Below are 14169 nucleotides of genomic sequence, written 5' to 3'. Positions count from 1 at the left end.
CAGTCATCCTCATGTATGAGCCGTTAGGATTATGGCTAAATTTTTCCTTGTATGAGAAACCACTAAGGCAATTATGTTTTGTTTTGTCATAAGCATCCCAGCCATTGATGTAGCCGAGGGCAGCCTATGCTGTCTCTCATCTCAGGACTGGCTTGGTTCAGACATGTAGAGAAGGAACAACTCAGTCAGGAGTGCCTTGAGGCAATATCTGTGGCATAAAAATGGCAGGAAATCATCTGTATGGCTGCATTGCCTTCCATGCACTCTCAAATTTCATTTCGCATAATGGAAAACTGAAAGTGTCTCATTCCCTCACTGGTTTTCCACCTTAACATGAAAGTGAAGTGATAGCAAGCGATTTTTGAAGCAAGCAATTTTGCTTCCATTTGACATATTTAGGTTGGAGATGCGATGAAATGGGGCCTGAGCTCATCTTGGAGGTGGATGAAAGAGAAAAGTGCTTGATCTGAATTCCAAAACTTCAGCCATGGAATTTGTGCAGATAAACTTTTCCTTAACCACATGATTTGTATGTGATTGAGTGACTAAATGCAAAAGTTGTTCAGCAATGGCTCCTCTTTATCCTGGAGAGAAGTGACCAGTGGGATGCCACAGGGTTCCTTTCTGGGAAGTGCCAGTCAACATCTTGGATGAAAGGATAGAGGGCATGCTTAACCAATTTTCAAATGACACCAAATTAGGAGGAGTAGCTAATATCTGGGAGGAAAGGATCAAAATTCAAAATGACCAGAAAAGGTTAGAAAGCTAGGCCAAAACTAACAAAATGAATTTCAACAGGTAAAAATGTAAAGTACAGTGTGCCTGCCCCATACGCGGGCATGCCATACACGGCTTCCACCCTATGCATTAGCTGTGTGTGGGGAAAAACAATGGTGCGTGAGCATACATGGTTTTGCCCTTACACAGGGGGCGGGGCGGAACCCCCCCATAAAGGAAGGGTCCACTGTACTACATTCAGTAGCATCACTGGGGAGTGAGGGTAATACCACTGAAGAGAGGTGGCACCACTGAAGGAGGGATGACATTTGGTAAACCCCCCCCAACTCCCTGCCGCGTGAATAAAGCTGCGTGGGACAGGAAGTTGGCAATGGGCCCTTTTGGCTCTGCCCCAAAGCCTTGTTCCAAAGCCCCACACTGGGTGACTACACTTAGGCAGAAAAACATAAAATGCATAGATATAGGATGGAGGACACCTGGCTTTACAAGACAACATGTGAAAAGGATCTCGAAGTCCTAGTAGTCCACAAGTTGAACATGAGCCAACAGTGTGATGCTGCAGCTAAAAAAGCTAATGCAATTCTAGGCTGCATCAATAGGCGTATAGGGTTTATATCAAGTGAAGTAATAGTTCTACTCTATTCTGCTTTGGTCAGGCCTTACCCACAATACTGTGTTCAGTTCTGGACACTACAATTCAAGAGGGATGTTGACAAGCTGGAATATGTCCAGAAGAGGGTGACCAGAATGGTGAAAGGTCTACAAACCATGCCCTACGAAGAGCAGCTTAGGGAACTAGGAATGTTTAGCCTGGAGAAGGTTAAGAGGTGGCATGACAGCCATGCTTAAATATTTTAAAGGGTGTCATATTGAAGATGGAGCACGCCTGATTTTTACTGCTGCAGAGACTGAGTCATAGGGCAGAATGGCCATTTGTCAGGAATGCTCTGCCTGTGTATTCCTGCATGGCAGGGATCTGGATTAAATGGCCATGGTGGGCTCTTTCAACTCTGATTCTATTCCATACATCTGAAGTTGGAGGAAATGTTTCCAGGCAGGATGAAAACCCACAATGTCTCATTTGTGGGAGTTAGGCACATCTTCGATTTTGTGAGATTTTTTTAAAAGGCCACTGACAAACAACCACATCTTAGAACACAGATGTACTAACACAGGAAGACCCAGAAGGAATAATTAGCAATGAACTAATTAAAAAAATATGGGAGGACAATCCAGAGCTCTGAGCAGTTTTTTCAACTCCGGTTCCTAGAATTCCCCACCTAACAGTCAGTGGTAGTCCAAAAAAGTAGTTTTCAAGCTGTGGGTTTCCAGGACAGCTCTACATAGAGAAGGTCAACAACTTTGGATTATCAGGAGGTCCAGTGATTTTAAAAAAACCCACCTCATGGGTCACTGGAAGTCCACTTCATTTTTTATTCCCAAGAGATTTTTAACAGAGAGAGGTTGTGAGATCCTACGCCTTACCTAAACACAAATCCACTGTTTCTGGATGCCTCCAGGAATGTCACTGCATGACCCCAGGAATATAGCCAACATCACCTGGCATTTCTTGGTGGACTCTCATTTAAGTACTAACCAGAGCGGATTCTGCTTAGCTTCCAAGATCAGGCAGGATCTGGTGCCTTTAGGATGAGTAGAACACACTTTCCTCAAAGAATAAAATATTTCAGGGCCAGAAAACAGCTAGGAAGATGGGTGCCGACAGATCATACTTTTGCCACCCTGTTGCATAAGCATCTCAGAGTAAAAAGCAAGTCTAAGAGTTACACAATGGTGGAAATAGAATTCAATGACATAGCCATGTTAGTCTGGAAAATCAGTATGCACAGAGATCTTGTAGTACATTTGGAAGAAGCAGGCTCACGTCTACTTCAAGCTACAAACTTCTTTCTTTCAGTTAGTCTCAAAGGGGTACAAGATCCATTTGCACAAAGATGGAGATTGAATGAAATTTTGTATTATTGGCACCTTGGCACCATCCTGTATAATCCTTGGATTAGTAGTTGTGTGAGGTACTTAGAACTTTCCAGAGGTAGTTCAAGAGAAACAGACTAATAGAGCAATCTAGCAGAAAGAATTCTAAGTAATTCACCAAAGTACAAACTTCAAGATTATTATTATTATTATTATATTTATTTATATCCCATTTTTCCCAAAGTTTGAACGCAAAGTGGCTTATAATTAAAAACCTCCATAAATGAACATTAAAATAGAATTAAACTGATAACAGATTCCTCAGGATGGAGCTATAGCAGTTAACATTGCATCAAACTGCTGTAACTAAAATAGTGTGGATTCACCTCAAGCCTCATTGTCAAATGTGAATTTGGGCAAATCACACTTGTACCCTTCTATCTGAAGAACAGTAATCCCGATCAACCTGACAAGGTTGTCGTAACTAATTCAATCACTAAGCCTATGCAAGACTTACACTTTTGAACTACATCTGCTCAAATTCCCAGCAAGCATGGATGCAATGGAGTGATGGTTACAAAAATGTAAGTTTTCCAAGTTGGGGCTGAGATCTTATGTCAAAGAGAGGTTTTGTAACTTTCTGCTGATAAAATTATGCCATGGTTGTCCTATAACACCTTGTTATAATAGAACTATGAAATTGCACAACCAAAGGCACACAATGTGCAACGGCACCACATGAGTAACTGCTTTTTAAATCTTTATCTGAAAACAGAAATTATGCATTGGTCAAACAAATACTACCAAAAGTATAAGGGAACCTATCCGTGTGTGTGATATCAATGTATGTTTACTATACTGACACATGGAATGAAAGCTTCCATAATATTTGCATATCAAGACAGAACACCCTCTTGTTTAATCAAGAATTAACTTTATTTTATTTCAACTCACAAACTCTAATTCATGATTATCATGCTGTTTTTTTTAAAAAGCATGCCTCAAAAACACACCCAGATAATTAAAACTTCTCTTTTTTAAAGCAGATGACATAAATAGCAGCCTCTGCATGAGCACCAAGGATGACGAACAGAAGGAGGGAAGAACTAACATTAGTGTAGTTCCTACAAAACTTATGACCCTTTTTCTCTTTCACACAATGGCCCAGCCACTGAAAAGAGAAAACTGCACAAGTGGCTCAGTCCTGCTCTTCTCCTGGGGCTCTGTCACACTACAGAGCGATACTACCCTGGCTACATCCTATGGAATCCTGGGATGTGTAGTCTGATGAGACATTAGGGCTTGCTGGCTGAGAGTTCTAAATGCCTCTCCCTAAACTTATGGTCCCAGAATTCCATAGGACAGAACCATGGGTGTTACAGTGGACTCATAGGTCCAAAACACACTGTAGAAATAATCCAGTTTGACACCACTTTAACTGCTTTGGCTCTACAAAAGCTGATGCTGCCAATTTCTTTCTTTCAATTTGTCTCAAAGGTGCTACATCTCTCTACATACTGATTCTACAGACTAACATGGCTACATCTTTGAATTCTGCCCTGGCTTAGTTAGGGAATCCTGGGAACTGTAGTCTGTTGTGGCACCAGAGCTCTCTGACAGAGAAGGGTAAATATATCACAAAACTACAATTCCCAGTACTCTCTAGTATAGAGCCATGACTGTTAAAGTGGTGTCAAACTGAATCATTTCTGCAGTGTGTTGTGGCACATAATGCTAAGATTGTGTAGTGTGTAAGGGTCCCTAGAGAGCCCTACAGCCCTATCTCTCTTTATATATAGATAAATCATTAAGTAAAATCACATTCATTTAAAAGACATTTTTTTCCCAAGGGGAAATGTCACAGCAGTTGCTGTGGCCCTCCTGGCTAGGATTTGGGAGCTGCAAGATTCCCCACAGCTGTATCCCAGTTTTGAAAAACAATCACCCCAATATGGGGCATTAGACCCTGGAAGACTTAGCGTGCCCCTTTTGCTCCTTCCCAGAAGCTTAACAACGAGGGGGAAAGTTGACTGCCTTTACAAAAGGGTCCACCAATACTTTTGTTTTGTTTTTCCTGAAATGTTTTTTTACAAGGCACCGGAGCAGCTGCTCTCACATCACATCACATCACTCTGTCATGTTGGTGTGTGCAAACAAGTGTAAGCCCAGGGTAAAAGCAAATGTCGTCCTGGCGTCTTCAGGAAAAGTCAGAGGTAATGAAAGTCTGGATTTCTTCTCACTTCATTTGAAAGGGGAAGATCTGTAAAAGGTGGGGGGGGGGGGAAGAAAGACTATGAAAACAGAGGACCAAAAACATGGATCCAAAACACACTGAGGAAATAATCCAGTTTGAGTCCGCTATAATTGGGAGCTACAGTTTTGTGAGACCTTTAACCTTTTCTGCTGGAGAGCTCTGGTGCCACAATAAACTACAATTCCCAGGATTCCCTAGCACTGAGCCAAGGCAGTTAAAGAGGTCTTAAACTGAATTACCATGTATACGCAACAATAAATTGACCTCATATATAAATCGAGGGCAGGTTTTAGGACCAAAATTATGGATTTTGATATGACCTCGCACGGTTGTTGGGAAGATAAAAGAAGGAAGCATACATTTTACACCGTTAGAAGGTTGAGCTGAAGAAGTAATAGCCAAGGCTTTCAAACAGGGACTGAGATCAACAATCTAAGTCTCTGTGTGTTTAGTAAGATGTAAATCCTATTGACTTCAATAGGATTTGTTCCTGGGATTTGATCTGGAAAGGCCATTTGAGTCTCAGGGTTCTTTGCACTGAGTGTACCCTGTGTCAAAAGAAAAAGCCCATCTTCTTCAGTCAGTCATGCCAATTAAATGCTCAAGCCAATATATCTTCTGCAACTCTGTGTGTGTGTGTTGGAAATGGAATGGCACACAAAGAAGGCATAGAAATGTTGCAAAGCTCTTCCTAACAACCCTTGAGGGCTAGACACTTGGCTCCTTTTTAAAAAGCAAAAGCCGCCACATCAGCATAATTGTTTGGTTAACCAGTGCCTGCAGGGGAAAGGGTGGTGGTTGTTGTTGTGTGCCTTCAAGTCATTCCTGATTTATGGCAACCCTAAGGGTTTTCTTGGCAGAATTTGTTCAGAGGGTTTTTTTTTTTTACTTTGTCTTTCTCTGAGGCTGAGAGAGAGTGACATGCCCAATGTCACCCAGCAGGTTTCCCTGGCTGAGCAGGGGTTTGAACTCTGGCTTCCCAGTGTCCGAGTCCAACATTCAAACCACTACACCATGCTGGCTCTCAGGGCAGCACAAAGCATCAGAAACAACTATCCTCACCTTCAGTGTATCAGTGACTCCTGAGCTGAGTGGCCTCCGGTCTCCTCAATGGGGGCTGAAACAAGAGAAAAAGAGAGTGCAGTTTTAAAAATAGGACACCTGTAGATTTAAGTGAGAAGGAGACTGGAACTCGGCTCCTGAAGTGTTCAGAGTAACAGAATCCCCACTGTACTTAAATAAAGAAGAGGGAGCACTTACTGGTGAATTTTTCCCGCCGCCGACAGCGGGCATAGGTTATGATGCCCACGATTAAACTCATCACAACGACAGCCCCCAAAGATCCTCCCACCAAAATCCACTTATTGAATGTATCTGGAGGTTGGGGGTCTCCACCTGTAAGGGAGAAGAATGGGTTAAATTCAGATGAGCTTCCAAAAGATGACAAGCCACCCCAAATTCACTCACACTCCTCCTCCTCCGCCAGCCAGCCAGTCTCTTAATCTGAACCAGACTTCCACCAGATCCATTACTCAAAAAACCTTATGCTTCCTGCCAAACTGTTTCCCACAAGAACAACGGATTGATCTGCCAGTAGAATGGAATATATTCTGAGACCAGCCTGGTGTAGTGGGCTGAACATTGGGAAACAAGTGTGGGAGACCAGGGTTCAAATCCCCACTAAGTCATGGAAACTCAAATGGGCAAATCACACTTTCACTCTCTCAGAAGAAGGCAATGGCAAAGCCACTGTGAAAAAATCTGGCCAAGAAAACCTTGCAATAAGTTTGTCAGAGAGCTGCCATAAATCAGAAGCAACCTGTAGCCACAAAACACACACACACACACACACTTTGTGGTTGTTGTTGTGTGCCTTCAAGTTGTTCTGATTTATGGTGACCCTAAGACAATCCTATTATTATTATTATTATTATTATTATTATTATTATTATTATAGCAAGATCTGTTCAAAGAAGGTTTGCCATTGCTTTCCCCTGAGGCTGAGAGCATGTGACTTGCCCCAGGTCACCCAATGCGTTTCATGGCTGAGCTGGGAATCGAACCCTGGTCTCCAGAGTTATTGTCCAACTCTGACATGCTGTCTCTTTCTCTGCTTTTATATATATATTTCTTTCTGTCTCTGGTCCAAAACACACTGCGGAAATAATCCAGTTTGAGTCCGCTTTAATTGGGAGCTATTGTTTTGTGAGACCTTTAGCCTTCTCTGTCAGAGAGCTCTGACTACAATTCCCAGGATTCCCTAGCACTGAGCCAGGGCAGTTAAAGCAATCTCAAACTGGATTATTTCTGCTGTGTGTTTTGGACCTCTCTCTCTCACACACACACAAAATTACTGCCAATATTTCCAGCACTGATTTTTTTGGACAGACAGAATGGAAGAAAATGTCGATGACGGTTTTCTTTTCAACATGTGGCTCTGACATGTTGGGCCAAAGGTTTAGCCCACATGTCACAAACTGGGTGTGTACCCATATGAACGGAAACAAACAAAGAGAAAACCTCCCATAACTCAAAAATTCCATTTCTAAACATGTATGGCATTTAATATTTGGTCCTTCCTTTGCCAGATTTATCCAAGCTGTACGTACCCATCCCACACACAGTGCTGCAACTCCTGAGAACCAGCGTAGTGGAGAGATGATAAAATTAGATTAGGATTTTAGAGCCCAGAATTAAAATCTGTTCTCAGACATAAAACTCTGTGGATGACCCAAGACAAACAATAAGGAGCTTGTGGCTAGACAGCAGCTCCTCTTAATAATAGATATGTTGTCTAGAGATGATGTATTCTGCAGTCCAGCAAGCTTTTCAAGAGTTACTTGAGGGCTGGGAATCACATGGGTCTCTAGGCAGTTGTTGTTGTAGTTGTGTGCCTTCAAGTTGTTTCCAACTTATGGCGACCATAAGGAAAATTATCATGGGGTTTTCTTGGCAAGATTTGTTCAGAGGAGGTTTGCCATTGCCTTCCCCAGAGGCTGAGAGAGTGCGACTTGGCCAAATTCATCTAGTGGGTTCCTGGCTGAGCTGGGAACTGAACCCTGATCTCCAGAGTTATAATCTAACACTCAAACCACTATACTGTGCTGGCTCTCTAAATTCTAAATACCACTTGCTAAATTACAAATTGCAAATACCGAGCTGTCAATCAGACCCCGGTCTCCAGAGTTGTAGTCCAACGCTCAAACCACTATGCCACAATGGCTCTCAGTAGATAAAATACCTGTATGGAATCAATGGCAACAAAGTGATCAATGAACCAATGGAGGATGAAGTGGGTTTCATGGCCTTGTTGGCTTGCACTGCCTTAGTCAACATAGCCTATGGTGAATCCTGCTGGGAGCTGCAGCTTAACAGCACCTGAAACCCTCCGTGATTTTATTTATTTAATTCACGTATATCCTGCCTCTCTCCAAAAATGGAGCCCAAAGTGATTCCCATTTCGGGGCTGGATATACCTTCCTTCACCCATCCTATAAATCTTTGAGTGTGGGATGACAGTGGGGAGAATGGGCAGCTAGGTCCCTGTAAGCCAGTCCTGGTCCTCCAGATGTTTTGGACTTCAGCTCCCAGAATTCCTGACTGCTGGCCAAACTGGCTGGGGCCTCTGGGAACTGAAGTCCAAAACACCTGGGGGATCAACATTTGACCACAGCTGTAAGCCATGCTCCAATTTGGAAGAAGCACAAGGTTTCTGGTGTCACGACAAACTACAGTCCCCAGATGTGCCATGGTGATTAAAGTGGTGTCGAACCGGATTATTTCTGCAACATGGGTGCAGCCCAAGTCCTAGGCCACTCCAGTGCATGAGGGTTAATATTTGGTGGCAGGCAACTCACATGCAGAGCAGAAGTCATTCTTGTTCTGGAGCCGGCACACAGAGCAATCCATACATTTATCCAAATCTGGACTCCAGGATTGGCCTCCGGGGCACGCAGTAGCTGATGGGAAAGAAGAAGAAGAGGAATCACATAACTGCAACAACAACACACAGCAACTGTGTTAACAGTTGCATTTGGGGGGTTTCTTAGTTACATTTATATCCTGTTTCTCCTTCAAAGAGTTCACACCATTCCCTTCCATCCCACTTCATCCTCACAACAACCCTGTGAGGTAGTCCAAAGAATGACCAGGGAGTATATTGTGAACAAGGCCCCTGCTATGATCTGATCATGGAAGCAAAGCTTTTTCCAAAACAGCTTCTACATTGGAGTAGACTATGACTCTGGAGACCAGGGTTCAATTCCCATCTATGAAACCCACTGGGTGACCATAGGAGCAAGTCTTGCCAAGCAAATCCCATGATGGATTGGCTTTTGGGTCTCCATAAGTCAGAAACGTCTGAAGGCACATGACAATGACAACAACAAAAACAACAACAGTCTTGGGAAAATCCAGCAGTGAAATGAAGGCAGACAACAGCATTGAAAGCGAAAGAGTCCGGAAGAAGTGAAATGAATGAATGAAACGTGTAATAAAAGGAGTAAACAAAGATCAAGCTGGAACACCAAGTGGATTAAGAGCTGAACCAAGGTGGGGAGGGGATCTAAGACAGAAGGCCCATCGATGTGAGCCCATTGCACGTCGCCCACACAGATGTCTCCCCACACCCTCCTCATGACACTGGGGCTATTTCTAGAGGGGTCACGTCAGTCGGGGGGAGTCGTGTTTCACCCCGAAACCCGAACCAGACCCAAGCAGGAGGAGGAGGAGGGCAGAAAGGGGTCAGCTGCGAGGAGCATCAAATGGCTAGATCTGGGCTGGTGGGGGAAAGGGAGGTGAAGAAGAGCTCAGAAAGAAACCCTTTTGGGTGGACTACAACTCCTATCATCCCCAGCCAGCAGAAGGGGGGAGGGTCAGGTCTGAGGAGCCTCAAATGGCCAAATCTGTGCTGATACATATATATGTGTGTGTATAGTGGTGAAGAAGAGCTCAGAAAATGTTTATTTTGGGTGGACTATAACTCCCAGAATCCTGAGCCAGCAGAAGGGGGGTCATCTCTGAGGAGCATCAAATGGCCAGATCCAGTCTGGTATGTGTATGGGGGAGGTGAAGTGAAGAAGAGCTGTAGTTGGGGGAATGAACTACAACTCCCAGAATCCTCAGCCAGTATGGCCAATGGTGGAGGGGGAGGTGAAAAAGAGTTGAGGAAGTCCCTTTGGGTGGACTACAACTCCCAGAATCCGCAGCCAGTATGGCCAATGGCACTCCCTCAGATCTTCTTAATCTCTCCCCAAACATCGTTGGCCATGCTGGCTGGGGATTCTGGGAGTTGTGGTCCACCCAAAGGCACTCTGCAGCTTCCCTCACATATTGGACCATGCTGGCTGGGGATTCTGAGAGTTGTGGTCCACCCAAAGGCTTTCGTCACACACCTACACCGTGGGCCATGCTGGCTGGGGATTCTGGGAGTTGACACCCACCTAAAGGCACTTCCTCAGCCCTGAAGGGGAGCCCTCCCACACCTGCTCCCTCCCTTTCCAAGTGACTTCATGGATCAAATATGCCCCCCTGCTAACAGAGAACAGATGGCGCCAAGCCCAGGGAACTGGAGCAAGGAAGGCGGGGCGGTGAGTCACCCTTGAGTCGCATGATTCGAACACGTCACCTCCTCCCCCTTCAACGCTGAGAGCCCTTTGACGCTCCAGCGCCAGACAGTTTTTCTCAATTGCAGGAATCAGAAAGCTTTCACTCTGCCCCTCCCTCCGCCCACACACATTCTCCAAGCAGCCAATCAGGAAGCAGCATGGCCCGGGGGGCGTGGCCTCGCGTTCATGAAAATTCCAAATGGTGACATCACCCGCGATTGATCGCTCTAGACTTCAATCGTAGCGCCTGAGTGCGAGCAGTAGGCGCCTCTGGGCATGTGCAGAGTGCAAAACGCCCGCCAGGCAGATCTGCACGAAGCTCACTTTTCCCACTTCTTCAGCGTTCCTCTTCCGCTGAGAAAATGTCATCCCTGTCTATATATGGCTTTCCAAACCCGCAAAACTGGGGTTAATTTGTATTGATTGATTGATTGCTATTTGTTTGTTTGCTGTTGTTTTGTTGTTGTTCCCAATTATGGGGAACCTATCCCGGCGTTTGCAAATTTCATAAGGTTTTCTTTGGCCAGGACTATTCTGAGGTGGCTTTGCCAGCTCTTCCCACTGAAATACAGCCTATATTATTATTATTATTATATTATATTGTTATTTTATATTTACAGTATTTATATCCCATCTTTCCCCCCAAAAAAACCTGTGACTCGGGGGGGGGGGGGCTTACAATATTAAAACCAAAACCAAAAGACTGAACAGTAAAAAAAGCATACAAAAAGGTACCTTAAAAATAAAATTATACTGAAACAAATCACGTGTTAAAAAGGAGACTAGCACCTGGTCTTCGTTGTCGGTCTCCCATCCAAGTGCTAACCAGGGCTGGCCCTACTTAGCAGCCCTGCTGAGGCGGGATCCGGGGCCTTTAGGGTCCTGTCTGCTATACTCTTAGGATTTTATGACCAGAGGTGCCCCAACAAACTACACTTCCCAGAATTCCATAGCCTTGAGCCATGACAGTTAAAAAGTGGTGTCAACCCGGATTATTTCTGCAGTGTAGATGCAGTGCTGGACTGTGAGGCAAGAAAGCGACCGCCAACTTGCTCCTTTGGGGTGTCAAGGGGGCTTTGTTGAACTACAGCTCCCAGTGAGGACTACAAGTCCCAGAATCCGCCCACCAGCGCTTGTAAGAAGGGAGGGAGTGTTTTGGACGACAATGCCCAGAATCCACTCACTAGCGCTTGGGGAAAGGGGAGATTTTTTTTGGACTGCGACTCCCAGTATCCACAACGTTTGGGGGGAAAAGAGGGGGGATCTTTGGGGACTGCAACTCCCAGTATCCGCCCGCCAGTGCTTGTGAAAAGAAGGGGTCTTATTTTTTCCCAATCCATCAGAGTTGGGAGGAAAGGGGTCCGTTGTTGGACTGCAGGTCCCAAAATCCCCCCCCAATCAGCGTTTGAGGAAAGAGAGTTTTACTTTAGAAAACGGGAGAGATAGCTATGGAATTCTGGGAGTTGGAGTTTGTTGTGGGGTCCACCCACAACATACTCCAACTCCCAGAATTCCATAGCAAAGAATCAGGCAACGAGTTAAAGCGGTGCCAAACCGGGTCATCTCTCCAGTGTGGATGCAGCCTTGAGATCCTGGGAGTTGTAGTTCTCCCACACCCCAAAGGGATCCCCTTTACCTGGCACGGGTTCGGCGCAGGCGATGTAGAAGAGCACGGAGGCCAGGAGCCCCAGGAGTCCGGCGAAGGAGGCGAGCATCTCTGGGCTGATGGAGAGGCTCCTTCTTCTTGCTCCCTCCCTTGCTTCCTTCCCTTTGGGCTCCTGGCAGCGAGTGAGTGACTCAGCCTCCGGCGGCCAGAGAGCGAGGCAGCGAAGAGGACTAGGAGGGAGGCCCCCGCTGCAGAGCCGCCCCTCTGCCATTGGCTGCTTTGATCCCCTCCAGCCCTCCTCCTCCTCCTCCTCCTCCTCCCAGGGAGAGACAGCAGGCGCCCCGAGAGCCCTTGCAAGAAGCGCAGCCAGGGACAGAGTCGAGGGGGAGCACCTCTCCCCTGGAACCCTCATGGGGTTTGCTGGGCAAGGTTTGCTTCCCCCATAACATCCCTCCTCTGAGGCTGAGAGAGTGTGACTACCCCCCCCCCCCCCAGAGTCATAGGCCAACACTTAAACCACTACTCCACACTGGCTCCTATCTATCTATCTGCAGTAATCGATAGATGCTAGATAGATAGATAGATAGATAGATAGATAGATAGATAGATAGAGATGTGGCAGATAGATGATAGATAGATGATAGATAGATAGATAGATAGAGATATGGCAGATAGATAGCTAGATAGATAGATGGCAGATAGATGATAGAGAGATAGAGAGATAGAGAGATAGAGATATGGCAGATAGATAGATAGATAGATAGATAGAGCAGATAGATATGTCAGATAGATAGATATGGCAGATAGATAGATAGATAGATAGATAGATAGAGCAGGTAGATGATAGAGATAGATAGATAGATAGATAGATAGACAGATGGATATGGCAGATAGATAGATATGGCAGATATATGATAGATAGAGCACACAGTTTATAGATAATAGATAGGTGACAGATGATACACAAAAAGATGATTATCTACCAATCTCTTTCTCTATGTCAGATAGATAGATAGATAGATAGATAGATGACAGAGATGACAAGGGGGGGGGGGGATATGCCGGAGAGAGATGAGAAATAGGTAGATACATAGATGACACACAGAGATTATCTATCAATCTCTTCCTGTGTGTCAGATAGATAGATAGACAGATGACAGAGATGAGATAGATAGATAGATAGATAGATAGATAGATAGATAGACAGAAATTATAGATAATAGACAGGTAGATAGATATATAGATGACACATGCAGAGAGAGAATAGATAGCTAGATAGATGGCACACAGATGATAGATAGATAGATAGATAGATAGATAGATGATAGATAGTTGAATGACACACAGATAATTATCATCTGTCTGTCTGTCTGTCTCTTTTTCTGTACTACATCTGTTTATATTAAGTCAGCTAGCTGGCCAGAGATATACATATCAATATAAACACCCCTATGGTGCACTTGGGTCTCTAGATTTGTCCCTGGACTGACTGCTTCTCTTGTCACTTATTTGTTTACCAGGTTTCCCATGCGGTGTTTGTCCAGAAGTGGTCCATGGAGGATGAATGGGGAATACAAAGAGCTCCTGTGGAAGAGTGCGCCAGGGAGGGACATGAGGAGGTGACCCCAGCCGCTGTGGTTTTGGAGGGGGATCCGAGTGGCTGAAAACCAGGCCGAGAACTGGGCCGTCTGGCTTTTTTGGAAAACCAAAGTGGAATCTGGGAGACAGACTGGTCACCGGGTCTGTCTGGTCTGAAAGGAGGTTTTTCAGTCCCTGAATGAATGAATGAATGAATGAATGGAATGGTATACACACGTGTGGAATAAAACATACATTTCCAATTTAAAAGAGCAAGTGGAAACAGGAGGAGAGAAACTGTAGGGCCAGCCCAAGACATTTTGCCACCCCAAGGCCCAGTAGGAAATGGTGTCCTTCCCCAATGTCCTCCTCCGGTCACAGTGCAAAGCCTGCAAAGCCAGCCAAGTTACTTTGGCACAGGATGCCGGAAATCCCAGAAGCCTAGCTCTCCC

At 45.0% G+C, this 14169-nt stretch overlaps 1 protein-coding gene across 1 annotated transcript; it reads right to left on the bottom strand.

Annotated features, from left to right (window-relative positions):
* Positions 1-3602: 3602 nt before the first annotated feature.
* On the bottom strand, positions 3603-12330 carry TNFRSF12A (TNF receptor superfamily member 12A). Its single transcript, XM_089480568.1, has 5 exons — positions 12170-12330; positions 8785-8886; positions 6188-6322; positions 5990-6044; positions 3603-4933 (listed from the first exon to the last, which is right to left on the bottom strand). The coding sequence occupies exons 1-4, from the start codon at positions 12246-12248 to the stop codon at positions 5992-5994; spliced, it is 369 nt and encodes a 122-aa protein (XP_089336694.1). The 5' UTR covers positions 12249-12330; the 3' UTR covers positions 3603-4933; positions 5990-5991.
* Between the last annotated feature and the right edge of the window lie 1839 nt (positions 12331-14169).

The sequence above is a fragment of the Sceloporus occidentalis genome, unplaced genomic scaffold, assembly GCF_023333645.1.
Source record: "Sceloporus occidentalis isolate IW3139 unplaced genomic scaffold, rSceOcc1.0.p SCAF_14, whole genome shotgun sequence".
In the NCBI taxonomy this organism is placed as follows: domain Eukaryota; kingdom Metazoa; phylum Chordata; class Lepidosauria; order Squamata; family Phrynosomatidae; genus Sceloporus; species Sceloporus occidentalis.
Note: the sequence above shows the minus strand (reverse complement) of the source record. Positions and strands in the feature narration are given on the sequence as shown.

Coding starts and splice junctions, on each gene's coding strand:
- TNFRSF12A (XM_089480568.1), bottom strand. CDS start 12,248: ATGCTCGCCTCCTTCGCCGGACTCCTGGGGCTCCTGGCCTCCGTGCTC. Junction 6,323..8,784: donor GAATGACTTCTGCTCTGCAT/GTGAGTTGCCTG, acceptor TCTCCCTTACAG/GTGGAGACCCCCAACCTCCA. Junction 6,045..6,187: donor GCGGCGGGAAAAATTCACCA/GTAAGTGCTCCC, acceptor CTCTTGTTTCAG/CCCCCATTGAGGAGACCGGA.